At 38.9% G+C, this 27,954-nt stretch overlaps 3 protein-coding genes across 5 annotated transcripts in view; 1 reads left to right on the top strand and 2 right to left on the bottom strand.

Annotated features, from left to right (window-relative positions):
* Positions 1-819: 819 nt before the first annotated feature.
* On the bottom strand, positions 820-17,699 carry nomo (nodal modulator). Its single transcript, XM_088419486.1, has 31 exons — positions 17,494-17,699; positions 17,099-17,188; positions 16,320-16,365; positions 16,109-16,209; positions 15,795-15,901; positions 15,080-15,152; positions 13,277-13,429; positions 13,049-13,186; positions 12,873-12,962; positions 12,682-12,787; positions 11,775-11,925; positions 11,228-11,402; positions 10,544-10,685; positions 10,296-10,427; positions 9,877-10,013; positions 9,709-9,796; positions 9,495-9,558; positions 9,325-9,420; positions 8,959-9,180; positions 8,551-8,633; positions 8,232-8,391; positions 6,879-7,005; positions 5,882-5,995; positions 4,844-4,971; positions 4,597-4,738; positions 3,601-3,684; positions 3,132-3,242; positions 2,944-3,045; positions 2,445-2,564; positions 2,264-2,356; positions 820-2,189 (listed from the first exon to the last, which is right to left on the bottom strand). Exons 1-31 carry the CDS (start codon positions 17,647-17,649, stop codon positions 2,058-2,060), a joined length of 3,663 nt encoding a protein of 1,220 aa, XP_088275612.1. The 5' UTR covers positions 17,650-17,699; the 3' UTR covers positions 820-2,057.
* A 115-nt stretch (positions 17,700-17,814) lies between these two features.
* Positions 17,815-24,405, bottom strand: tmc7 (transmembrane channel like 7). 2 transcript variants are annotated; one of them, XM_088419487.1, is made up of 16 exons: positions 24,089-24,405; positions 22,810-23,077; positions 22,548-22,696; positions 22,192-22,347; positions 21,982-22,067; positions 21,752-21,897; positions 21,529-21,676; positions 21,221-21,403; positions 21,000-21,145; positions 20,687-20,801; positions 20,498-20,595; positions 20,196-20,379; positions 19,968-20,098; positions 19,100-19,255; positions 18,936-19,014; positions 17,815-18,536 (listed from the first exon to the last, which is right to left on the bottom strand). In XM_088419487.1, the coding sequence occupies exons 1-16, from the start codon at positions 24,102-24,104 to the stop codon at positions 18,342-18,344; spliced, it is 2,256 nt and encodes a 751-aa protein (XP_088275613.1). In that variant the 5' UTR covers positions 24,105-24,405; the 3' UTR covers positions 17,815-18,341. The 2 variants fall into 2 exon arrangements, with proteins under 2 accessions (XP_088275613.1, XP_088275614.1); XM_088419488.1 differs by having other exon boundaries at positions 22,810-23,065.
* Positions 24,406-24,944: 539 nt separating this feature from the next.
* Positions 24,945-27,954, top strand: part of tmc5 (transmembrane channel like 5) — a 13,979-nt gene continuing 10,969 nt past the window's right edge. Inside the window, exons 1-6 of one of the 2 annotated variants that reach the window (XM_088420092.1) lie at positions 24,945-25,084; positions 25,756-25,887; positions 26,320-26,549; positions 26,655-26,727; positions 27,485-27,598; positions 27,727-27,829. In XM_088420092.1, coding sequence (XP_088276218.1) covers positions 26,454-26,549; positions 26,655-26,727; positions 27,485-27,598; positions 27,727-27,829 — 386 coding nt within the window. In that variant the 5' untranslated portion in view covers positions 24,945-25,084; positions 25,756-25,887; positions 26,320-26,453. Of the gene's footprint in view, positions 25,085-25,755; positions 25,888-26,319; positions 26,550-26,649; positions 26,728-27,484; positions 27,599-27,726; positions 27,830-27,954 lie in introns of both variants that reach the window. The other variant, XM_088420091.1, reaches the window with a different exon arrangement.

Genomic DNA, 27,954 nt, shown 5'->3' with positions numbered 1-27,954 from the left:
ACCGACAAAGATGTACCTTATCCGCAATGTTATTATTGCAGTCATGTTGTAAAGGTGATTATTTTGTCCTTCTGTGACTGAGGCGATACAAATTAGAAATAATTTTTGACGCCACAATTATAATACACCCCATTGGACACAGGTATGAAGTGTGAATTGCTATTGTATATAAATCTGAATCTGAGTAATATCTTCATCTGCTAACCCTGCAATGTTATGGCTTATTTTTGAAGGCATCCAGACTTGTCCACTGCATTTATATATATTCATTACACTCTTGGCTGTATAACATTTCAAGTAGGCAACACAGTGGAGACTGCACAAAACAAAAACAAAGCCCTTGAGACATGCAGTGCAGAAAATTTGGTTTTCAGAAATAAACTTCCCTTTTACATAAGAGGACAATGACTCAGCAAACTATGTTTATCGCCTTGAACGAGATTCGTGTTCAAGTTGAAACAAAAATACAAATTATCTTATAAAAAAAAAAAAGTCCTTTAAAGTAACCTGGTTGTCTCAATGAGAATACTGTCTAGACTCTAGGATTACATTGCCCCCTTGAGGCGACAACATACTGTATGCCAACCAAGTACATTTCTGCCTGTTGACTTTTAGAAATATAAAAAGAACAAATACAGCCAGCCGAGTTGACCATTTGTCCTCATCTATCATATTTTTTCGACTCAGCTCAACCAAGCCATGAGGTTATCGCACAAGTACGTCTGTGAGAGTGCATTTTCATAATTTGGTAAAATTTCAAGTGGTTACTGGTCTTGAGAGGGGACAAAAACAGACTTTTCAAAGATAGGACAATAAATATCTCATTTGAAGTATTTTTATTCAAATTTATGACCAGATGTATGAACAATTCTCAACCTCACCATAGTTAATCAAATAGCCTATCCATATTAACAGAAAAAGTCACATTTAAATCAGTCATGATAATAAATTAAAAATCTCAGTTCCAGGGAATTCCCAACACTGCCACCACTCAAAAACGATTAGCAAGAACAAAAACAACATCTTCACACAGTATTGAAATCTACATTGATATCTGCATTATCCAGACAAAATAGGGTAAATTTCATTATTACCCGACAGGAACACAGTGTTCTTCACAAGAATGTCTCTCTTTCAAATCTGTCTCCTATTTTTGTTGATATGGAGGCACTGGATATGTTTCATGAATATAGTAAGTGTGTATTTGCCACTCAACAAGGTTGTAAATTTCCAGGAATTTCAAAGGTGGGAACTTTAAATGAGAATAAATGGTAATATAAGATTTTATAGAACTCTAGTGAAAAAATCAATTAATTGATAGCGTTAAAATTTAACACATGCTCTATTTTTCCCCACAGATAAACACTACTGGTCAGTCCTTATGTGGGTAAAGTTGTTATTTTTTCAAATATTTATATCTTGCACATGGCTCGCTCAGTTAAATTATTCAGTGATAATGGATAAACAATTATGGCAATTTTTTTATGACTGAAAACACATAGTTTTGCAGATATTCCATTTTAACGTCCACAAAAATCTATTCAATTGAATAGTTCCATTTCTGATGGATTTTTTTTATTCCCCCTTTATGAGCCTCCCACTCAATGAATAGTTAATTGGATGTTGTTGCAGGAAACCAGATTAACAAAACTGTTTTATGCGTGTGTGTGTGTGTGTGTGTGGGGGGGGGGGGGGGGGGGGGGGGGCACTTAGCTGCATAATGAAGTATTTTAAAATGACAAAAAAATCGATTTGAGTTGCCCTACATTAATTACATATACATAATTTGTTCACAATTGCTGTGTACAACAATGATTTTTATGAATGATCAAAAAACACACTCCAGTGAATTTGAGCAACTGGTGAGGGTGATGTCAGGTAACTTGGGGCTTCTTTTAAATAAAACACATTAGTAGATAGTTCACTAACCCTAATGAGGAGCTGGAACTCATTGAGGAAACAAGATGAAGAATTAGCGCACCCACGCTGAATGGAGGAGCTGTGTCCGTGAGGGCAAGTGGACTATTAAAATGTGCTGGGGGGGGACACGTTCTGTCTCATGTCCGCCTGGCCTTCTGCCTCTTGGCCTGGCGTTTGGCTTCATCCAATGCGGCGCTTTCTCCACTGGCCTGGGCCATGCTCCTTACACCTTGAATCCGATTCATCACCTGAAGGAGGAAGGGGATGACCTAAAAGACAAGTCATTACAGGGGTTAAAGAACGCAATTCAACACATGACTGCAGGAATGCAGCGCTTTGATACCTTTTCATGGTTGTATGCTGCCAACAGGAGTAGCAGTGTGAGGGGTAGCGCGATGTAGGAGCCCTGGGCAACATCTTGGTCAGGCACTTTGCGCTACACGAGAACAGACACATTAGGATTAGGGAGGTGGCCATCTCAATTATTGGAGGGGCGTGGGGGTGGAGCATCACATATCGCTTACAGTTGGGTTGAAGGTGAGAGTAACGTGCTTGTGGTAGCCACTGGAAGTAAAGGAGACCTGAGGTAGAGTGAAGTCATACTGCGTGCGGGACAGTGTGGAGTACAGCATAAGAATGTAGCTCTGGAAAAACAAAACAAAAAAAAACAGGGACAGCACATCATTAATTGCCTAAAAATCATTTAAAAAACCCGCTACATCTTCTGTACGTCATCTCTGACAAGCAGGGAAAAAAAGACGTTCATGCTAGCCAAACTAAAAATGCACGGCATTGAACAAACTCATCTTATAATGCAAGCAGACTTGTATTGTTTTATTGTTCACAGTAGTACCATCGTTACCATTTTCATTATTTTCAAATATATTGCTGGATGTTCTGTATGTGCTGAAGAGAAATGACTTGTTTTCAGTTTATATACAAAAATGCCTTGTAAATGAAAGCCGATGAACTTCGTTGTTGCTCTGCATTTGTATTTGAGCTCCCAAAATTGTGAGATTATACCTCTCCATCTCGCTCCAGTGGGGGGAAATGGAAGAAGAGGGACTGGCCGAGTGAAACACTATGGAGGGGGTTGTCCAAGTTGTCACTCCTGTACAGCTTTACCTGAGCATTGGTTGTGGGGGAAACACTTTATCATCACATTGATAACACTGGAGATTTAGACAATATTCATTGAATGACAATCTTACAGATAATGTTGTTAGATGTTCTGGAGATGTGATGACATTTCCACTGAGATCAAACTGATTGATTTGTCGGAAGGCAATGATGTTGACTCCCTCAATGTCACTGCCGGCTACCTGAATAGGAGACAGAACATTGTGCAGACTATGCAGTTGTAGCTTGAACTCCAACTCCAGATTAAACTGCAAGCGAGTCACACGGCAGGAGAGAATAATCAAGAATGAAGGTCTCAGCGTTGCAAGAGAGATTTGAGGTGCTGGACTTCAGCCATAAGCGCGCACGTGAATAATTGTCTGGACTGCTCCTTACTTAGCATAGCAAGAAGTAGAGTCATCTTACAAAACTTAAGATTGTCAACTCCATGGGGGTAAAAGTACGTAAATAGGGAATAGATCAGTAGCAAATCCAGGTGGTACTTTCCAGTGAAAATGGGGGAAAAATCCATTTAAAGCAAGTATTGATTTTGCCACCCACCTCAATCGCTCTTTGTTGTGGTAAGGCTCTCTCGATGTGGTCGTTGCCCTCAGCTCGCAGCTGAATCAGGTACTTGCAACCAGGCTGCAGAAAAAAAAAAAATAATGTGAATAGTGGACTGAAAAGCCAATAACTGATATTTTGTAAAGAATGACTTCAATTGCAAATCCAAATTACTGCAGTAAAATGACTACTATTTTGATGCATAGTGTCACCTCTTTATCATATAATACTTTGTATGAACAATGTCATCCCTAGTTAAAAATGTGTACTCTCTCAATTCTGCGTGAGGCAACCGGTTTAGCAATTCTGATAGACTAAGTCAATAGGATGGATAATAATACGCTACATTTACTTACTATCTATATGGATAAATTGTTCTTGTCGGGGAAGTTTTAATGCAGCATATTTTTTACTCTTACTTTGGTATTTTTGTTAAGAAACTCAACATTCCACTGGCTACTTCTATTTTTATCTATTATTGCTTTGGCAATAATCTCGCTTCTCAGAGTAACTCCTTTCCCACAACGAGGTAATGCTGTTACACAACTGCACAAGTTGTGGAAACACAGATGCAAACCTTTCTAAGTGACTCATTAAGTGAAACATGGCAGAATGAACAATGTGACTTGCTGTCAGAAAAAGCACAGCATCTCTCACATTCAATGTGTTTACTTTACCAACGAAAACAAAGAACAAAAGGGGCAGATGCTGTCATTTGTGTCTGTTTAAGAATGTTGAAAATGTCTAACTTGTGTTGCTTTACAGGTGCAGGCAAAGGAAAAACAATAAGGCCATTGTGGCCTGTTTCATTTACTGTATGCACATTTATAAGGAGTTATTTCTGGTCAAAATCAGATTTTCTCATCTATTCTTGTCTATGGAACACACAGTATTGCTCTTATTTAAGAAGTAAAACAACAAATGGTACTGAGGATTTGAAACCGGTGTGCTAATATTAGTGCCTATGTGGAGGCAGCTCATTGGCATTCTTACAAGCAGACCCCTCAGCCTGAAGCGACCTTCCTCATCAGTGACAGTGTCCTCACTGTAGATGCTACAGTCTCCTTGACCCACCGCTTCCACAGCAATATCCCTCTCCGCATCACCACTCAAAGACTGCACTGCTCCGTAGCAGCTGGGTACAAAAGTTCAGAAACAAGAAATGGATTAGAAGATATATTTTGGGGGATATGCTTCATGGCAGCTTGATACGGTCAAGATAAACGAAACTTTACAATACCTATACGCAGTCTTAATCCCAGTTACATCGATATTGAGGATTTGACCCTCTTCCACTGTAATCATCTGGGATGCTGGCTCAAAGCGAAATTCTTTCATCATAGGCTTGAAGTAGTACTGACCTGGACTCTGCACAGGATGAAAAAAGTTGCCGTAAAATGATAAATGCACTTCAAGTGTGCCCTGTAATGCTGTTGAATTGGAATATAGTTTTGACTAATTTGCTGTATTGTACTGGTCTGTTTTCCTTCATGTAGAATTCTGTACAGAGTGATATACAATAGCACATATTCACAGGTAAAAAGCTAGTATTATTCACCAGTGTGTCCTATATATGGTAATATATATATAATTATAATCCGGTGCGCCTTATAGTCCGAGAAATGGTGCAATGGTATAACAGTGAAGGAGGAGAGATTACCAGATATATTACAAACAGCGTCCAATGACCCATCATCCAAACCAATGGAGGCCTTTCGTAATGAGTGGAATCAACAGTATGACATCGAAAAGAAAAACTTGACATTTTGTAAGCTAATGTGCCCAACCGTGTTGCTTTAAAAGGACAAGTGCAGCAAGAGAGCAAGCAATTTCGAATAAAGACCTACAACTATGAGTACCACAAAACCTAACAGGCAATAAATAGTGTTGGTAATGGGGGAGGAGGGGGTGGGGGCAAACAACTTCAAATGTATTGAAATTAAATACTTTGGTTGATGCCGTCCTAGCAATTTTAGGTGCGATCAAAAAAAGTAGATCAGGTAATTATAGATGTTTTTTCATCTTTTAACAGCTATACACACACACACATTTATATATGTGTGTAAAAACTAAATATTTCATGGTCACTACCCAGCATACAGAAAAGCTGCAAAAATGAAAGCCCCATTTACTGTAGCCTACATGGCGATTAGTCATGGCAGGATTACACGTTTAGGACTCATAACAAAATAATACAACAACAATACTGTGAAGGAAAAAATTCTGAAACAATTTTTGTTATTACAAACAATAGTGAAATGTAAAATGAGTCCCCTACCAGGTTATTGAATGTGAGGAGCCCAGTGTCCTGGGTTAACAAGTTGGAACGAAATTGTCCGCCACTTAGAGACAGAAGGACTCCTGACAACGGCTGACCATCCTCTGATTTTATCTACAGTGCAGATACACAAAACAAGGAGTATGTTAATACAAAAACAATTTTGTATTTGAGAAACAAATGTTGAAATTATTTGTCGCAAAAACATGCTTGGGGACTTGGAAGGTAAGAATTGGCTTAAATGCGATCAAACAATTAAAAGTAGCGGTTAGTGAAGAGATTAGAATAAATAAGGGTGGTAAGATATGTACAATCTAACAATATACCAGTATATTATAGATTCAATATAAAATGTCTAACCTATGACAATGTTGTATCATTTCTATTTTTATATTTACCTTTTGACAATTGTGGTATTTCTGCAAATTATTTTCTTACGTTTAATAATGCTCGTACTGGCTAACTGCAGGCATACTTGAAAATTAATTGAAAAACTGTGTTGTTGTATATATTTGAATTCTTTGTAGTTTTATGCATTTCTTCAAAGTGGTTGTTCTGATATGTTGAAATTAATGATATATTTGGCCATTGGATATTTGTGTTCTATTTCATTTTTATTCTTTTAATTGTGATCTGTCCTACACACCTGCAACACTTGGGAGTACAGGTATCTCCATCAGGCCAACATAATTTTAAGGAAAATTATATCCGCATATTTATTGTGTGCCAGAGTATTACATAGTTATAACATTTGAGTTAGAACATTTTGCCTATATTATACAACTCTAAAGATGACAGAGATTCATGTGAGTTACTCATTTTCAATTACTGTACTGTACATAGAATTTAGTGATAGACAATAGCACATATTCACATCTAAAGAGATAGTCTACTATCTAATGAATTATAAGGAAACATGAGAATCATGGCAAAAAGCATTGGCTAAGGAGTACACGTATAAAAGGGGCTTAATTACTGAGATGTAATACAAGTCTACCTTGAAAGTGATTCCAGCCAGAGCAAAAGCCTTAAAATCTCCCTTGGTCCCTTCCACGAGACTGAGGACAAAACCCTCTTTACTGGCACTGATGTCATATTGCCTGTCGCTGTGGAGTGGACCCACACTGCCAAGACATGTGAAGAAAGAATGTGGTAATGAGAATATATTTTCTTAACCATTTTACAGAAGCATAGCATTTGGTGATGAGAACATGAACACTTTGTTCCCAGTGAAACCATCAATGATTCATTCACAAGAGGTTTGAACCTGGGGAGAAAAATAACTCTTCTAATATGATATACTTTTCCTTCTATTAAAATTCTGTGCCCAAGGGCAACCATCACCTCTAACAACTCTAAAACATGGCTGAGTCATAGCTTCATATTTCATATTTTTTAGTCAAGGCTCTAGTAGACCTGTTTGGATTTAAATCAAAGTTATTATCCAAGCTCAGACAAATAGTAGGTTTGCCTCTTGGATAACCAACTATGCCAGAGTGACACCTGATGGGGGAAGAATTAAGTCAACCAATATCACAAAGCATGGAATGTCCACTCTATGATAGTTAATTGTCAGCTACAATAAAGTAGTTATGTCTTGAGGAACAATTTAATTTATTTTTTTACATTTTATTAACCATTTACTGGGTACAGCACCTTTCGGCCGATAGTCTAAACAGGCAAAAATGGCCTTCATTAGGCACACGTTTTTCTATGTTTAAGTCCTAAACAAGCAAGAATAGGTAAGTTAGAATTTAAGCAATGGCTTTTGAACGTTTTGCCTGTTTAGACTATTGGCCGAAAGCGGCTGCTATGCCCACTAAAGGCTTAAGCTTTAAATATGGCCAGAGTGTGAAAGCTAAGGGATCACTTAAGTCATTTCAGGTAATCAGAAAATATATTAAAGTTGTGCAACAAATCTAATAATGATCCGTGGTTAGGAAAGATTGTTGATCAAACAGATAAGGCCACAGCATTGACCTTGTACACTAAGTAGCAAATTCCACGGGACGAACCACAGTAACTTCTATCTCACAGGTGTCAAACTTAAGGCCCAGGAGCCCATTGCGGCCAGCTACATTATTACAGATCAAGAGATATATGCAGGCATAACTCAAAATGTGAGTGGGTCGAATTTGTGAAAAACATCAGAAAACAAGCCTAAGTCTGAGACTATTTTGGGGGGATTTTTTTTTTTTGAAACATAATAAATCATCCTTAACCAAAACTGTACAATAAATGCCAATGTGCACAGAGAAATGTTTCATTACTTTTCCAAGTAGTTTTTTTTTTTTTTTTACACTGGAACACTTGGTGTTTCTTCATCAAGCAGTGTGGGCTTTTTTTGTACCTGTATGCTCCATTCTCATTGGTGGCCACAGTGATGAGTGGTGCAGCAGCTCCTCTTTCACTGATGGAGATCTCTACACCTTGCAGCTGTGGCGACACTTTACCCTCCAAGAAGAGCCCTGCACGGCCCTTGATGTCCACCATGCGACCAGGACATGATTCTGCAGTGCGAGACAATCAAATGGAGAGTTGAAAGTTATGGACAAAGTGTCAGTAAGACCGAGGCATGGTACATAAGTCAACGGATCAGAGGAAATGGAAAAAAATCACATTTTATATTCAAAAAATGAGTGACTGAGTAAAACTGTCAAGAAGCATACCTCCTGTGATGGTGGCCTCCACTTCAGGGGGGTAGAAGAGCAGCTCCTTGGAGGAAGGAGTCACCGTAATTCTCTCTCCAGCCCTGCAAAGTAAATATTACTGCTAGATTCAATGGTTCACACTGATTTGTTGGTTAATAGAGACACACTTTGAAAATCATTGTTAGGAAAAAAGCTCATTCACTTTATGTATCAACTAAAAAAATAGCATCAGGAATCAAGAATGTGAGTAACAGCTTTTTTAACAACAATGTGAAATAAGTTATTTTGATAGACAGATCTAATAATGGAGAGAAAAACAGTTGAGGATTGGGGGCAAGCAAGAGGTGAAATTGTAATTGAATTTTCATGAGACAAGTTATTTAATGAGACAAGCGAACAATCACATGAATGTTAAACGCAAACAACCTAGCCCAGTAGGAGAACTCATAGTGGAAGGGCCCTGTCAGCTCATCAGCCTTTTCTTGGATGGGAGGACTATCATCCTTGGGGGCCCCTTCTTCTTCAGCAGCTCGCCGTTCTCGTTCTTGCCGTCGCAACTGTATCTCTTGCAGCTGTTGCTCCTGCCATTGCTCCTCCAGACTCCGAAGGGGGCCAAGGACCAGCGCTGGCTCACTCTCAATGGATGACCTGTAAATGGAGAGACAAATGTTTAAGATGGGTATTAATTTGAGACTTTGAGTTATTCTTTCTATGGAACTTACAGGGTCTTTTCATGCCAACCCTAACCCTTAAAGACAGACAAATTGTTGTAATAATGACACTCCAACTTACTTGATGGTGACTGTGACATCAAGGATCTTGTCGGTGGTTATTAGGCCTGTCATGTGATGACGCACTGCAGTAAGAGTCAGGATGCTGGGTGCTGAGCTGTTAAGACAAGGGACAATCTCAACGGACGGAACTGGATGCAGGTAGGTGAAATCTAGGGTGATTTTACTTACGTATCATAGATGTAGAAATCCTGTTCAAACTGGTGGCAGGAGCGAGGAGTGACCTTGTACACACCTGGATGAGAAATTTTAGGTGACAAATTACTTTACCCCGAGAATGGTACAACACATTAGTTTCTCACTTTCATCTTTCGTTTTTTCTTTGTTTTACTTCATAGATTGGTCCTTCATACTGTTTATTTGTATGGAGATTAATGATGCTAACCAGGTTTGGAGAGACAAAACCGGTTGACTCCCTTGGAGAGATTGTAGACGCCCACATTTTCAGGTTTACTGCCATCCTGAAAGAATTCCTGCACAGAAACAAAGAGAGATTGTTGTCACCTGTATGTCGCCATACAGGCTAATCATCTTTGAGTTGTTCAATACTGACCAAAATGATGGCATGGGAGAGAGAGCAGCGTAGGATGTAGCCAATCTGTCGAAACTCGACCCCCAAGATGTCTGAGTCGACGACCTCAACTTCCATGGATTTATGTTTCCAGCACCACTCCTCGTGAGAGATACTTACTAATGTAAAATAAAGATGGAAAACAAGAGCAAGAACAGAACATGTTACAAGTGCAAGAGTCACACAAACCTAAAAGATGGATGTTTACTATTTCTATTAAGCATTTCAGTTTAGCAGAACTTGTTGCATCCCTCAGTTGTTCAAATGAAAGATTAGACTGTCATGCCAGACTGTTGCAACTGCATTTATTGGCATGCCACCTGCATGCGGCTTAAGTGAGGTTATAAACTAAAATAAGGTATGTCCAGGGTAAGGTACGCTTGGTGTTTATGCACTCTGACCTTTATATTTCCCAGGTAAAACATTGTCAAAGGAGAAACTGAGGATGTCAGTGCTGCCTGTCAAAGGCAGAGTCCTTCTCTCTCCTTGGCGGCTTACTGGTTGAAGTGTCACCGACAGGTCATCACAAGACGCTACAGTTCAACGAGAAAACGTTTCAAATAAATAAATAAATAAATAAATAAAAATTACAATTAATATTCGCATACGAATATAACTATGGCAAAGATTTTTAAGAGACCGACTTTACCCAAACAGTAGACCTTCCCAGAGACAGAGGCCATGAATTGGGTGAAGAGAAGGTCTGTAATGGGCTGATCCACAACTGAGAACTCCAAAGCCTGAGGCTGCAGAGCCAGGCCTGCCTTCACATCAATCTCAGGAAGAGACACCTACACACACAGTGGGAACATTAGCACATGCAAGGTGTGTTTTCACCATGGGAGACAAGCAATGGTATGAAATGAAGAGTGGGACTATAGTTTCCTAGTAAAATACATTGTATGCAGTACGAATGCTAAAAATATATTTTTTCAGAGAGAAGATTCCCATTCAACCTTCCTTGGCCTGTCATCTTATTGTGATGGAGGGCTTTTTGTGTGCTCAAAGATCCTAACAATTGTATTGGGTTTTATGACCCTAGTAGGGTCAACCTTGGGGGGAAAAAAAAAGTTCTCATTATAGGACGCAAAACACGATTCAAATGAACCCTTATGACAAGTACAATCAATGGATGCATATCACCAGAACCCCCTGGACCCCACACCCCGTTGCTATGCATTTTCAGGATCTGAATGAACCTATCCTAGTAGTTTAGATTCATCTAATTCGATAGTATAGTAAGGCCAACCACAGTCAAGAGGAAGAAAAGAAATACAAGAATGAAAAGGACTGACAGAAGGAGAATCCCATTCAATAGCTCTAACTGTCGTACATGGACACTGTAGTCTCCAGGTTTCGCCTGAAAGCAGAAGGCTCCCTGGGTGTCTGAGTCGGTGGTCCGGCCTGAAGTCTTATCTTGACCCTGGTGTGTCAAGGTCACCTTGTAGCGACCCTGTTTCATGCCTTCAGGTAAGCGACTGATAGAGATCAGTCCACAAACGCTAAACCTGCATGAGACGAATGCAGAACGTAACCATTGGAAAATATACTGCACTATCAACAACAACAAAGATACACAGACAAGAGACGAGACACACACAAGACAGACAAGAATATTAAATATGAAGTAGCAAAGCTTTTAATGCCTACATACGGCATTAATTGTTGTCACTTATGTTAATAGCTTTTCTGATATGTTGTATAAAGGCTATCACTGGATTTAAAGGAACTGAGCAGTTAAACATCAAGAAGTGGATTCTAAGGATGCAAAGGTCTTTTTGTGCATTCACTTGTGAATATAAACTTAAAAAAAAAAAAATCAATGATGTTCATCATGTAACAGTCTGCAGAGGCTAGTGTGTTAAATCAAACAGACATACCCTGCTGTGATGATGTCAGGAAGTTGTGGAGTGTTGGGGGCTATTTTCACTGTTACTGGCTCAAAGAACATGAGATCTTTGTGGACACGGATGGTGTAAGTACCCGCTGTCATGTTCTCCAGCCTGTATGAACCATCCTCTTTGCTGACAACTATGAGACAAGGCAAAAAAAGCATCAATTAGTAACACAATACAGTGGTACCTCGGTACTCGACCGCCTCTATACTCGACCAAATCGGTGCTCGACCAAAAAATTCAAGTAGATAATGCATCGGACCTCAGATTTTCGGTGCTCGACTAGCCGAGCCTAGCCGAGCCGAGCCGAGCCGAGCCGACCCGAACGCGCTCCTCGGCCCTTCTCGGCCAGCGGGTAAGCGCCAGTTCAACTCAGACCGCCAGCGGAGTAAGACGTTTGTTCGAGTATTTCTTCCCGGATTTAAACTTTTTCGTGTTGCTCTAGCCCTTAATAATGGGTCCAAAGAAAGACAGTGATAAGGGGAAGGCAAAGAGGAAAACAATGAGGACCACTATTGAACCGAAGAAGGAAATTATAGCAAAATATGAACGCGGTGTACCTCGCGTCGCAGTTAGCTAGCGTCATCATGGAAGGAGTAACTCCCTCCCGTCCTCTCCACATCCATTCCTGTATGCCATCAACCACTCTCCAAAATGTAAGTAAATTATACAAAATGGTTTATAATGCTTTATTTATCTTTCTCTTTATCATGTACTGCTTGTGCACATTTACTTGTGCACACATACTTTCCATTATTTCTTATGGGAAAATTGCTTTCGGTGTTCGAACAAATCGGTGCTCGACCACCACCTCAGAACGGATTATGGTCGAGTCCCGAGGTACCACTGTACAATGTGTGTAATACAATGTGTCATCATGCCATCGACTTACCTTTAATCTGATTGTTGATGGAGACTGCGGCATTGACTACACCTTCTCCATCGACAGTGTTAAGAACCCGACCAGTCACGGAAAAACCCATAACGCGAAATATGGGCTGCGCATGACAAAAGCGAATAAAGGACCAAAATGAGCTGAATTGATTATATCTGAATGTTCACGACATTGAAAGATGTATGTACCTCTAGTGTCAAACTGTTGTGCTCCACCTTAAAATTCATTCTGGAAGGCGCAACATCAAAAGTGATCCTTTCTCCTCTATAAAATGGCACCTGAAGAATATCGTTCATATTCAGACAGATTTTTTTTTTTTTAATTAAAATGCTTTAACTGGGTTTAGTTTTCAAAAAAGGTTTACCACGGTGTACTCCCCACTAGATAGAGAGGGGAAAGTAAAAGTACCATCCTCCTTGGATAGGGCACTACACAGGTAAATAAGCGCGCTGTCCCCAGAGTCTGCACCTTCCACCGGTTGAAAATTGCAGCCTTTCACACTCTGGGAAGCACGACAAAAAAGCTGTTTCAATGAGTTTTGCGATTGCAATTTACCTGTTATGTGAGCATTATCAATCATCATTCCATTTACCTCTCTTTTGACGACAGCTGAGTAAAGCAGGAAGGTGACCTCTTTCATGGGCTCTCCGTCACTGCGTACTTCGCCTGAGACATCATAGCCTCCTACCACCAGATGGTCAGCGGCGGGCGCGTTGGCTGTGGAAATGTGCACTCTTGTGGTGCTCTGCAAGAAGGCAGCAAAAGTTGCAAAAAATGTCGAATGCTGTTATTGCAGCAATCATTGCCTATGTTGTTTCTCAAGCAAATTTAGTGCAAATCCACAGCGTGTATGGGGCAATGTGTCCCCTTGTGCCAAATGTGGAATTTTAGGCACTTGTAAATGAATGAACTAACAATAGGCCCAGACTGGAAGAAGACACACGGGAGCCATGTTACGTTACAACTCTTTTTTTTTTTCCCCATCAGTGTATTTTTAAGGATAGAATCCATGTATTTAGTAATGATTGCCACTCAAAGAACAGGAAGGATATATGGATCTGATCTTTTGCATTCATGGATCTGGACATGCAAGTACAGTTGACGTCATGCTAAGCTACCAGGCAAAGTAAGTCAATATGCGGGTCAATCGCGCCACCAACACAGACCAATTTATAATTTACAGTAATGATTTTCAAACAATATTTGGATTTGGAGTCACAGGTTATTAGCTAGCGAGCTACTGAATTATCGTATTACAACCTTTAAACAACTTTTGATGACTCCTCATCAAAAGCTGATTGTTTGCAATGTGAATGTCCAACTTTTTCATAAATTATTTCATGAAATTGGACTGACAGGCTTATGACCATAGCTTGCAAGTTAATCCACCTGTGACTCCAAATCCATATTGTTTGAAAATCATTAATATAAATCATATATTGGCCGGTAACTTTTTTTCCCCAGAGATTAACGACCACATAACCACAACAATAAGTAATATAAAAATATTTACCTGTAGTTAATTAACTCATTCAATGCCAGGGACATTTATTCACATTTTTTTTTTATTTTTAAACGTGAAATTAAATACCAGATACTTATCGATTTATTACTTGTGTATCTGCAAATTAATGTTGTCAATGTACCAAGTATCTATTTAACACTAAAGTATCTGGGATTTAATGTCCGGACTATTTAAAAAAACTGAAAAATACGTCCCTGGCATTGAATTAGTTCATATTTATTTTGTAATGGGATTTCTTCATTTCAGCATTCTTGTGTGCAATTCAAAGGGAAGGGTGTATACAAATCAACTGCAGCGCTTGTTTCTGGCAGCAGAGATCACTAGCTGTTAAAGAAGCTTCCCAAAATGATGTTATCTTCAAATAATTGGCTCTAAATGACCACAGATGGCCCACAAAAGCTTCATTTGAGCATTACTAAAAATGTGCATACATTTTTCTTAAGACTGAAGCCGGTTGAGCTATTAATTAATTCTTAATGCAAAAAAGGTTAAGTCGTTGTCTCCCGAGGCTATAGTTGTGCAAACGAGAGCTGTATACAAAATACCTCGCACTCACAAGTTTTCACTTTGTAAACGCTACACAATTTAGTCGTCCCTATATAAATTGTTAAACACGCATACGTCTGTTTTGATAGTGATCCCATTATTTATTTCAATAAACCCTATGCACAGTGGATGTCCTGCATATAGGGAGGAGTGGCTCTGCCTCTATCATAATATGAAGATGTAGTACTGCCGTACACAACTGTAGCTGATGTTTATAGGACTGTGTGCTTGCATGATTATATAAAACATACTGCTAAACTGGGAACAGCTAAACTGCTTTTCAATTTTTATTTAAAAAAATAATACATTTCTAAATCTACCAACCTTCTCCAAAATCCAGGAAGGATGGGAAGCAATTATGTCATATGTTCCAGGGAGCACTTTGTGGAAGTTATACCTGCGTTGCAAGAATTGCAGAGGGAAGACAGCTCAGAGCTTATGAGTTCAGGATGACAAGATTAAACTAGGCATGGGGTGATTACCCAATTGACAATTAACCAAAGTTTTAAAAAGTCAAAATTTCAACTGCTAAAACTGTATTACCAGTCAAGAGGTCTTTACTTTTTTTTGACAGGACTTCTAAACAAGGATATACTGTATATGATTGGCTGCTTGTTGAGTAAACAACCTACCTCTTTGAAGTAAATGAAAGGACAGCTATTTACAAGTGTTTTTCCCTAACTCACAAAAGAGATTTAGACGGTACAAACACCAGCATACTTACATGGATGCATTTTTGCTGGTAATTAATGAGCATTAAAATATTAATAATCATCATCATCATCATAAAAAACATGGGTCCCACTAGTTAAGATGAGTAGCCCACGGGCCTGGTAAAAAAACAGCACACTGTGATTTACTAAGAAGTCCATTCTAGTTTGTGGGAAAAAAAATAGACTGTGTTGAGAGAAAAAAATGCAGGTTTAAAGATTTTTCAAAGAGTTGTAACCAAATTATGTATTTTTAATATTGTGAGAGTCCAAATCAGCCCATGCCTAGTGGAAAATCATGACTAGTCAGAAATGTTGAAGTCACATACGCTCCTCCAGGCTGGGTAATGACAGTCTGGAGTTTTTCGTCAGTTCCAGCTCTGTTCAATTTAATTTCTACTCCAGCTGGACCAAGGAGATGGCCTTTACTCAAAACCTGTGCAATGTAAAAATCATTGAAAAGTTAAAACACCCCACTGGGCTGGCACCACAGAATTGGACATGCTGCTAGTTAGTAAATACAAGTTATTCCTTAAATATAAGCACTTTAAAGAACATTGTTTAGGTTTATTTTACCAATTGCAAATTGTGGCACATATTTGAACGAAGATGAAAAAAAACATAAGGAAAAAAAAAACCTCACCATTCCAGATATTGAGAAACCAGTGAAAACAAAGTTGATGTCTTCCTCTTTTTTACATATATCTGTGACGCCATCCACATGGAGGTCTACACTGGTGGGCTCTAGTAAGTGTAAAAAAAAAAAAAAAACATGAAAAGAAAAGAAAGAAGTAACGATTACAAATGGCTATGCATAGAAATACAATATCTGCCTGAGTAAGACCAGAACTTACCAAAACTCCACCCAAGAGGCGGTTCAATCTTCAAAACAAAATCACCCTTTGCCGAAAAAAAAACAAACGTGCATAAGTATCATCAACAAACCAAATAGGTGAATACCAAATTGCCATTGTATGTATTTCTAGTGGTGTAGGGGAGTGGTCACTTTATTTTGAGCAAGCATTGCATATACGCAATCATTGCATATACGCAATTCTAACCTCCACTGATGAGGACTTTTCAGTAATATCTGTCAGATTGCCCCTTTTCCCTCAACGTGGGTGCCTACCAGTGTCCAAAATGAGCACCACCACTCGACTAAACTCCTTACAAAGTTGTATTGTAACTGCAAATTTTGATTAGGGCATTTTCCTTCTATGGGGTATTTTGTTGTATTTATGTTATTTCATTCGATGTGTTCTAAAAAAAAAAAAAAGGCCTATGTATTTCATGAACAATTGAAAAAAGATCATAGAAAATGTTCATTTCAGCCAATTAAAAGAAAAATGCTATATTGGGATACAGGGTCCAAAAATGTTCAAAACTAAACCATTTTGCCTCTTGATGAATACTTTTTACATTCATCCATTCTACAAACCGCCCCTAATTAAGTGATGATCATTTTATAATACTGTACTGAGTAGAAATGACCGATTTTTGGTTAGAGCCTTCTTACCTGTCACTGGTTCTAAAAGAGACTTTTTTTTTCTTTACTTCGATACTTAAAAAAGGGTGACATTTAGAGAGTGTCCCCACTTCTCAAGGGACCACTACACCACCCTACATTTCCTACCTTGTCATAAAGAGGAATCGTAAAATAGCCATTATTTGGAGCACACTCGGTGTGGTATTTCAAGGAGCCTTGTTTGGTGTACAGCTTGATCTGTGAAAAAAATAAATAATAAAATATACAAACGAATATGAAGCCAGACGTATTTGAACAAGTAGTTAGTTAGGAACAGTTAATGTCACTAATTGACCCAACAGCTTATCTCATCCAGGCTGTGAATGAGCCGGTGAGGATTAGCTAGAGTGCATTGAGCTCCACGTTCTGCTGCTCCACGCTGATACGTTTAAGGGTTAAAAAACGAATCCCGTGTCTGAGACGTACATTTCAGAGCATGCAATAAGTGAGTGCGAGGTATAAGAGGGGGCTGGCAAACGGCTTCAAGAGACAATTTCACTCACCTCGATCAATGAGTAATTGAGTTCAACGTCGGACTTCACAAATCCCCCACATGCAACCACGATCTCGTCAGAGGACACGGCTAAAAACTGAGAATATGTCAACCAAAATAAAACCCAAAGAGTACTAATGTCAGCCCGAATTACTATTCTCAACATTTTTGCCGGCCTGATCCTCCGTTGAAGCGTGAAATTGCACGCTGCTTCCAGTTCCGTACCAGCTTGCCTCCCGGTCAAAAAGAACTCAATAATTACAGCAGCGCCCTCTGCTGTTGTGGAGGGCATTCAATGAAGCCTCTAACCCTAAAGTACAACAGCGAGCTATGCAAAAAAGGCTTTTGAGGGTTTATTTTTCTCCCTTTATAGTCACAAGACTGTGGAATGTAAAAATCACAGGTAGCATTTTGAAACTATCATTAAAAAAGGTAAAAAAAAAAGATGAAATACAGAAAAAAACGCTTAATTGTAGGTTTGTCATGTTGTGAATATATCTGGTGTTAATATCAATAAGGTGCGAAAACAAATGCATATGCAAAAGCATGTTAAAATGACAATTTTTAGCATTAATACAGATAAAGTGCACAATGTAGTAATAAAGAGTAATAAGTAAGAACTGGTGTTTGTAGTGAAGCCCTTCCTAGAAGGAAAAGATCATTTTCAAATGAAAGAAAAAAACAATACCCGAAAGAGTAACTTTGTTTAGCTAATAATAGAGTAAAACAAAAAGTCACCAAAAAAACAGGTTACATTATATGAAAACAAACAGTTTGGTTCAATCCAACTGCAGCTTACTTGTCCAGTGTAGTGTTGTTGTTTTTTTTTTTGTTTACTCCCAAACTCTAAAGTCTTGTTCACACATGGGTTGATGTGTCTGGGGGTGAATGTGCCAGGAACACCCCTTCTGGAAAATTGTTGGAGAAGCTGGTATGGTAACTGGGGCTGTTTCTGCTGGACCGCCGCAGACTTCTCGAACCCGGGGAAGTGACAGCGGAGTGTTTCTGGGCCTGGCACAGTTTCTGGATCAGGAAATGCTTGTCTCGACCCTCCTGAACCACATAGTAACAAAGTGTATTTCAGTGACGTATTTGGCCTATAATATGTGAAATACAACATTAGGTGAAATTGTCCAATGCAAGAGCTGACATGAGAGCTTACTAAAAAGCTTCTGCAAAAACGGAATGTCCACCAAGTGTTACTTTATTATTGCATGTATAAAAACTGCTGATACAATTTGCCATATTGTAACAGTGCACTGATTCAGAAGACTAGAGTACGTTACTCTTCTCATGAAGTCACGACAAGACATAAACCTCTTCATAATGCTTCTGTGTATTGTACATCGTAATGTATTATTAAATTAATCTTACTGACAGCCCCCATTTGTAAAACTGACCAATGAGTGTACAACCAGATTTACAGCCTTTAAGAAGATTCAAAATACCCACCATGGCGAGCTGCTCCCTAAGCTGTTTGATGACCCTCTTGTGTGCTCCAGCGAGCGCTATCACGTAAAACATGGCCAAACTGCATCATAGGAGATAAAATAGCTAAGGGTTATCACTGGTGCATACATTCTGATACTTTCTTATCATTTCTAAGTCTTACATACCATGTAACAACAAAGAAGGATACAGCAAAAGCCTCCGATGAGATAGTGTAGAGAAGGGTTTGGACACCACTGGGTAGCTGGGATATGGCCGTTGGCAGCACCTCCCAGGAGGTGGTGTAGTTGACAAATGGGCCACAAGCCTGGGAACAGTTGATTCTACAAAAACAAGGTTAGACAGGTGAGTATGTTCAAACAATGTTAGCAACAAATATCTTTTTTTTTTTTTTTTACTATAAGCCACACCCCAGTATAAGCGTCACTAACAAATATTTAACAGAAAACTATTTTATATGGATGTTTTTTTTTAATTAAAACATTTTTGTTTCCCAAACTGCCTAGTTGCAGCAACATCATGCCTTTAACACAGACTGAACATGCCTGCACCTTTAGAAACATGAGCAGAACCAACATATTTTCAATCAAACATTGACATACTCCAATTGTTAGAATAGTGCACTAACACAACAGTAACATGCCTGATTGTGTTTATGAGTGGAGAGTGCTCGCTTGATGAGTAAAAAAAACGGCGCAATACTTCAAAAACATATTTTGCTGTCTCCCTTCGTGGAGGGAGATTGCACTCTGATAGCTAGTAAGAAAGAAAAAAAAACTGCAGATAAGCTGCACAGGATAACCGCTAGGTACAAAAACATGAGAAAAAAGCAGCGGTTTGTAGTCGGAAATTTAAGGTATACTATTTTAATTATTTATTTATTTACCATATTCAAATTATTTTTTATATATAATGTATCTTCAATTTATTTTTACTATACTTTTTTTCCTCAAGCGAGTGACATTTGTGGGACACTTAAGTCAGTAATATTGCTGCAGATATGAGAATAAATGTGAAAACAGGAACATCACTCACTGTGCTACACTAACAATAACAGGCACGCAGGCCAAACTCAATCCGATCAGTAGCACACCCAGGAAGAAAAAGTTGGAACTTGAGGCTCTGAAAGGACGTGTGGCTGGACGGCAGTTTTTCATCAGTGACACCTGGTAAACAATGTAATACAATCAACAAGCATGAAAACAGCCTAATAAAGTACTTGTGATCCTGTTTATCTTTAAAAAAAAAAAAATCTGTTGTTACCTTTTTGATATAAAAGATGAAAAAGTATTTGATAGTGCAGATGGCAGGCAGCATTGGGGAGTAGAATGCACCGATCCAGCAAATGGTCTGGCCGTAGACAATTTCGAGAACATTTTGGGGGATGGCAAACTCCTGCTGACCCCACCACTTCGCAAGGCCACAATCACAGTACTTGACTATCAGTCTGAGGAAAAAGAAGGAAAGAGACATTATGAAACTTAAAAGGCAAAGTGTAAATGTAGAAATATCATTACTTAATACAGTATAACAAGAAAATGTCATTGTTTCAGATTTGGACCTACTTTCGGGGAAACTCCACAAAGATGGTGACTGACACAATGATTATGAAGTCAAAAATGGTGAGTTTGTACATTTCCTGGCCAACACGTGTCTCCCAACACTGTAGGATAAACAAAATACATGTAGGGCACAGTGAGCGATTGCACAACTCTCACATTTGCTACAGATTCGAAATTTCGTAAGTGACTTACTGAGTAGAGCAAATGGTTGTAGCCGCATATGCATGGCTCCTCTTTACACTTAGTGATCTGAGACCAGAGAGAAAAGAGCAAAACTCCAATGCTGGTCAGCCGCATGAATACACACCTGGGGATTCCAAAGAGAAACAAAATTAAGACCACTTGTTACCGTTAAAAGAAAAATTACCAGTAATAATAACAGCATATTCAAGATGATACTGTAAGTGGGTTTGTCTATAAGCTAAGTTCTTAGGTTAGAAATGATGTATCTAGATTGCTACAGACAAGCTACAGTATTATTATCATTACAGGTAGCTGAATGCACCTCATTAGAGTGAAGCGGATCTCGAAAGCAGGTGAATAGTCCTCAAAGTTGATGATGACTGAGAAAAGGAGGGGAGTGATGAAGTTGGCCAAAGTGATTACAATTGATGGCAGATACTCATGGATGAGATCCACCATAAAATTAACCTGCAAATCAGAAAAGGTGAATCAGAATGGCTTTGCAAACTAACTCTGTTGGTGTTAAAGTAAGCATGTGCTTACCTTGACCTCATTCATCTGTGCCTCCTGGGAGAAAATGGTGGCAATGTAAATGCTGTAGAAGCAACCCGCCAATACAGCAATAACAAACAGGTTGAGGATGAAGCGTATGAGATAAATGCGACATTTCTCTTTACGGGTTCGATCTGCTATTTTCTGTTTGATCCTCTCTTCCTCCAAATCTGTCTAATGGTCAAATATTACAACAAAAACAAAATGGAAGAACAGATTCAGGTCAAAATGTCTGTCTCAACAAAGTGATGTGTCTGGAGAATTGATTATTAAATAAAAATGAAAATGTATCGCTTTACCCTAAGTTCATAAAGCAGACTGCTCCTTTTGAGTTTTGCTGCATTGCTGTTAGTAATGCAAAAGTCCCAACCAGCAAAGATTTTGTTGCAAAAGCTTTGGAAACGGTCTTCATCTTGAACCAGGTTTCGTTTGAAACCAGTGGCAGACCTGGGAAAACATGGCCTCTATAGTCAGTGCCAATTCAAGCATTTCAAAATAACACTACAAACAACATTTTAGTACCTTTTCACAATCCAGATAAGACTGAGGAAGAGGTATGCTACGGTGACCAGCAGGTAGGCAAGAGGTAGATTATAGGTGACCCTGGGGAAGTGAATTTTGTCCACTTTGTAATAGCCGTAAAAGAGATAGGTCTGTTCAAGAAAACCCTACAGAAAAGGGGCAGAGGACGAGTGAATATATTGAGCGGTGTTATCGGTAACTGAGGTTTTACTGAAGACGAAAATACTTACCCCTCCAGACAAGAGATCTGTGATGTGCTCGTGAAAAATGACAAGACCTTTGCGAGCACTGCTTGGATAAACGCTGCAAATACTTCCTGTTGTCAGACATGATGAGATGTAAGATGAACACTGTATGATGTTCAAATGCAACAAAACCAGCGCTAACAAATTCACATATAACTGTGCTTTGAGTGGCAACGTAGAAAAGAGTGCGCTGACCATCATTCTGGTTGTATGTGATGTTCCCCGAGGCCTGGGGTGCGATGATGATGGGCAACAAGACGAAGCTGAACATTAGTGTGAAGATGATTAAGTTGAGCATAACAAGAAAGCGTAGGAATGAAAAGTAGGACAGAATCCCCGTGCCAAACATTCCTAGACAAACAAGACAATAAAAAACAACAACACATTATTTGTAGATGGTGTTTCGGACCGAGCGCAATTTCAATAACGCAATCTCCTTCTCATTTCAAAAACACAGACGGACAGACAGGCAGCTAGAGATACAGGCAGAAATTGAAGCAGACAAGTAACAGTATTTTTGTAATGAGATCAAAGCGTGAGACCTCCCTCACCCTCTATCAGGTGGATGTCACCCCGCCAGAGCTGCAGCGCAGTCAGCCACTCATGGATACCATCTTGCAGCCTGCGCAGATACCTATGGGTGCTTTGCCTCCACTGTCTCCAGCTACTGAGTTCTGCATCCTCTTCTAGGCGTAGCGCTCTAACGCCAAGCACATTCAAACACATTAGAATCACTATGCAAGCTCCATTTTGTGATAATGGCATTGTTGAGCTATTTGGATGACAAGAGAGGTGAAGATCAGCGGTTCTCACTTGATTCTGCGTTTCTCAGCCATGGTCTGTGGAAGCTCTCTAGTTTGTCTCTGCTCCCCTTGGCTCCTCTGTTTCTCATCATGTCTACTTATAGTACTACTCAGAGTCCATTTTCCACTGCCGGAAGAGCCAATACGAGGCCGAGAGCTGCTCCTTCTTTTAGTCCCAGTATTTGACACCTTTCTGCGGTACAGCAGGGACTGGTAGCTGGGGAGCTGGTCGAGCAGGGGGTTACTGGTGACTTTTCCACTGCGATCTGTGTAGAAAACTGCAAAAGGTTGAAAAATAAAAACAAGGATGTGAAGGATGTGAATGATGTGCTGTTAAATGATCGTGGATGACATTCATGATATTGACTAGATAGGCTCATCTTAACTTAATTTACAGAGCATTTAGGGTTAAGGGTTAGAACAACCGCGGCTGAAAGACAGTAATGAACAAAAGTGATATTCTAATATAAATAACTAAAAATAAAAATCGATCAGATATATTTTTCTATACAAAAAAAATGTAATTATTATCATGTATTAATGGTTGTGATTTGTTACTCCTGACCAGTATATTTATCAGTACCTAGCCGTCCCACAAGAAAAAAAGAACTAATCAAACGCTATAATCATATAGACCTGTGGGTTCCAGATATTCACAATGAAACACTTATATTCTTATAAGTGCTAATATTATTGTAATCAACTGACGCGACTCATGTTTATAATATAGCCTATGTATTTTTCTGATCTTCACAAGTTAAGAGTGACTAGAGAATCGGCCACAATTTGCCACATCAAAGCGCCAGTCAGATTTATACAAGCGCAAAAGCAGACATGACGACCTTTACAACGATTATATTACTTATAGTATTGATTATATTTCTTTTGTATTGCTATACGGGTCGCTGCACCTTTAAAGCACACTGAATGAAACCTAGACAAGTTTATAAAAGTTACAATCGGAGAATTATTGCACCAATCTACCAGATTATAGTCACTTCATTTCAAGAAGATACAAGAAGCAGGCACAAATAAGCGAACAAAACATGTACCGAGCAAAACTTTAACTGCATCTAGTATGAATAGTGTGCATGTCAAGCCTTGTGTGCAGTCGTAAAACATGAATACTTTTTTGTATTTTTTTTTTTATAGAAGTATAACACCGCATCACATATCATCTCTTCAGCGTTATCTGGTTTGCTAACACTGAAGAGGTGCCTAAACTAAACTGGAAAGACGATGGCGACAGGTAAAGGCAGAAGGCATAAACAATGCGAAATTAGTCTGACCTGAATCCGAATCCATCGCGTCCTTTTCTTGTGCAGTAAAATGGGTATATGTTGAACAGTATTAAATAGAACAACGATGAAGCTGTTTGCCTCAACTTTTTGACGCCTCAGTTGTCAAGTTGAAAACATTTTTTTCCAATGGTAGCGACTACTTCCTGAACTCTCGAACTCACGAACACTCCCTTCTCATTTTGATTTCCAATGGGTTTTTTTACATTGCTTCATACAGTAAAATAAGAATTGAAATTGAGAACATGAAATCAAATTAAATTAAATAAACAGATAAACGTAGCCAGTATGCGCACAACACTGCCCAACACAACACTACATTTCCCACAATTCCCTCCCAATTTTGCACGAATGGTACGTTCACAAGACAAGAAAAAAACAACGTTCACGGACAGTTGTTACGAATGCGATTTACATTTGAAATGCACTTAAAATGCGCAGAATTTTATTTGGGATGTCCTGTTTGTAATCGTGTACATTACTATACTGTGCCGTGCGATGCACTTTAGCTAATATTAGGATGATTTTCACACTTTTTTCTGTTTTCCATTTTTCATACTTAAAAAAAAAACAGATATATACATTTTGTCATTATTTTGGGATGTGTCGGTTTGATCAGCAGCACACTGTTCATGTCTAAATATCCTCATACTATATACTTTCCTAGAGGTCTAAAAGGATGTTAAATAACTGATGCCTTTGGAATTCATTTGTTGGCAGATAGACATTGGCTACCTGAAACCCACCTGAACTATTTGTATGCAGTGGACTTTTACCTTTATGACTTCAGCTGCACACACTTCCTGGTTACCCACTTTTTGTGATAGTTGTTGTTGGACACACACACACACACACACACACACACACACACACTTCCTTTGTATTTTAGTATGATGGACTCTTAGGTCTTTTGTTTTGTTTTGTTTTTTCAAGCCAAACGACTGAACACTTTTAAAGGATTTGTTTGTTTTTCCATACAATCTCGAGGTAAGACAGTTATATTTATGTAACTGCAATGTGTGGATATCTTTGACAATTTAGATTTGATTCAGCACCGCATTCACATTCTCTGTTGTATTATAACTGTTTTGTGTGTAGTTTTTTTTTTTCTTTTTTAAATTTTATTTGGGGGCAAGTAAAAACTACAATAAACTCTCAAGGCAGGCCACCAGCAAAAATATCACTTAAAGTAAGAACACTGAAATTATGGTCATCCTCTCTCATTTGAACATAAAGCTAATAAACTCGCAGAAAACCATGACATTCTTTTGTATTCATGACAACAGGATAGACAGGTGAATTGTAATTTCAGCCAACTGATAGTCAAACAAGTAATTGCTCTGACTTTATCTACGCATAGATGCTTTCTAGTACTGATAGATGCCTGACAATACATTTGTAATTAAATAACAAGAATTTTAAGACAAATTGGGTCTTTATTGGATCATTGATGATCTTCCACAGCAAGAGGAAGGAAAGCATTCCAACCTATTTTATAAATTAATGATGAGTCAATGGGGATGGGGCAGGCGGATTAAATAACATGCCTCTCTCTCAAAATGTTAGCGTTGCTTCAAACTTGCAAACTTAGCTTCAGTTGGATTTAGGAATTTGCCAAGAAACAATATTTCAATTGTATATTTGGCTTTCTCAAACAGGGCCGGAGCAGAACTTAAATATACTATTTCACTGAATTAACAAAGCAATTTAATGACCCTCATGCCGAGTCACAGCAATGGAGGACTTCTCAACCTTGCCTACCATGACAGCGAAACTCTGGAAATGGATAGGTATGTGGCAATAAATAGAGCATTAACACTCCATTATTTCCTGTATCTCAGTCACTGTTTTACTGTGGGGCGACGTGATGTTGTAATATTTACACTTGAGTACCATATATACAGGGCGTGCTCAAAAATTCTATAAAAGGAGGTTGTAATTTAACTTATCTCAGTAAAATGCTTTTCTTTGGAAACCTTAAATTATTGGGACTCCAAAAAAATGAACAAAGTGAAATGCATGTTTCTAAAATGGAAACTTTTCACCCAATTGCAGTTCTATCTAAGTGATCTTATTTGAGATAATCCTCACATTGTGAACTTTAAGTTTAATTGTCATCTGATTATTGTCAGCTAAATTTGTATGACTCGCAAAGCACAACCTGCTCAATCTATTTCATTTGTATTTCAGGTTTCTCATTGTTTACTCTGTCTTGTATTTAGATCTTCCAGAAATCCACAGCACACTAACCCCAATGTCCGGGAAGAAGAAGACTGGTGGAAGGAAAGGGATGCGACGTATGACTCTGAGACTGGTCAAAGAAATGGTCATGATGCTGAAGTGAGAGTACCCTGGGATGCTTGGCAGGAGGAGGGCTGGAGGGGAAAAGAAAATATTCCGATGGAACTCCAGTCAAGACACCCAAGGAACTCTGTATTCCAGCATGATTTTAGTGAGTAGGCCCAGATCTAGTTCCAAAACACAGACTATTATATTTTATCCAGAGTAAGCATCTACTGTAATGTCATATTTACTCACTGATTCTCTTTCAGATCAGAGTCCATTACAAATAAACCGTGACGTTCCGTATGATCAGTTGCCACCTATTCGACTTCCTTCTGCATCATCAGGTAATGGTTTAACAGGGTATGGTATCTTGGTATCAGTATCTCACTCTAAAGACACACACACGAGTGCACACGCAGTATTCTTTAGCATCTCTCCTGCAACTGCAGTACGTAGTTGCCTTTCTTACATTTTTGTTCGTTGGAGGACTTGAACCCATATACTCTGTCTGTGGTCCATTCTTCTCTGTAGCTAACACTGCCCCCGTTTTTATAAATCTAATCTTATAATATCTTGTGCCATGCAGTTAATTGACTGATGTGAGAGCTGGAATAGTGGGGCTCAGGATTTAAATCAAGACTTTCCCAATTGCCTTACCTTCTTACCTTCCTTCTTCCTTCATCAGGACATCTCCTCCTCCTCTCCTCTCACTCTCCTCACTCTTCCCGCTCTCACCATTTTACTCTACACCGACAGCTTGCCTGTGGCTTACTTCTTGTGCTCAGGCTGAATGCAAAATGAGGTAATGATTGAAAACAGTTTTCTTCTATGACAGTATGACCAGGCAAAACGGGGTAAATAATATCCATAAATATGTAAAGTTTGCATTGAATGTGCTGACCATTTATAAATGGTGTGTAAATCAGTTTGTTGAGTTAACACTTTGCAAATTTGCAAACTCAGTGCACAACAGTGTTTGTGCTTTTCGTTTGGGAAATTGTGAAGGTTATGCAAGCGTTATTAATTTAGAAATGATATAAGGAAGAATATTTTCTATCTACTGTCGTATGACAGTTTATTTTGCTTGAATCAATGTTTTAGGCACCATGACAATGAGATGGAGGGGAGTCGGATTAAGGATGAACATGTTTCCAAGCCATGATCCGGGTCAGTTAGCATTTGCAGAGGAGGCCATCAGGAATGAGATGGAAAATGGTAAGACTCAAGGGCATTTAGAGATCATTTAATAATTCAGATCATAGTTATCAATGATACTTGACACTATTCTTTTACAATGGTGACTAAACAAAAGCAGTGTTGGTTTTTCCTTTCCTATGTAACAGAGGAGCAGAGTCTGGTCAAAGAACTTGTTGCCTTGTCAACACGAGACAGAATGAAGGCCATACGTGACCTTCCAATGAGCTTTGAAGACAAAAAACATATAAGGTGACTGACTATATGGCTTATACTTACCTACCTGTAGTACAAGACATTGTCATTCCTTCATGGGGCATCTTACTCTGAAATAACTTGGCTTTGAAGATGTACTTTGCACACCTGCATGGAATCGA

Source organism: Hippichthys cyanospilos, chromosome 7 (assembly GCF_059441005.1).
Source record: "Hippichthys cyanospilos isolate Australia breed blue-spotted pipefish chromosome 7, RoL_Hcya_1.0, whole genome shotgun sequence".
Lineage (NCBI taxonomy): Eukaryota > Metazoa > Chordata > Actinopteri > Syngnathiformes > Syngnathidae > Hippichthys > Hippichthys cyanospilos.
The sequence above is the reverse complement of the archived record's forward strand: the minus strand, read 5'-3'. Positions and strand labels throughout refer to the sequence as shown.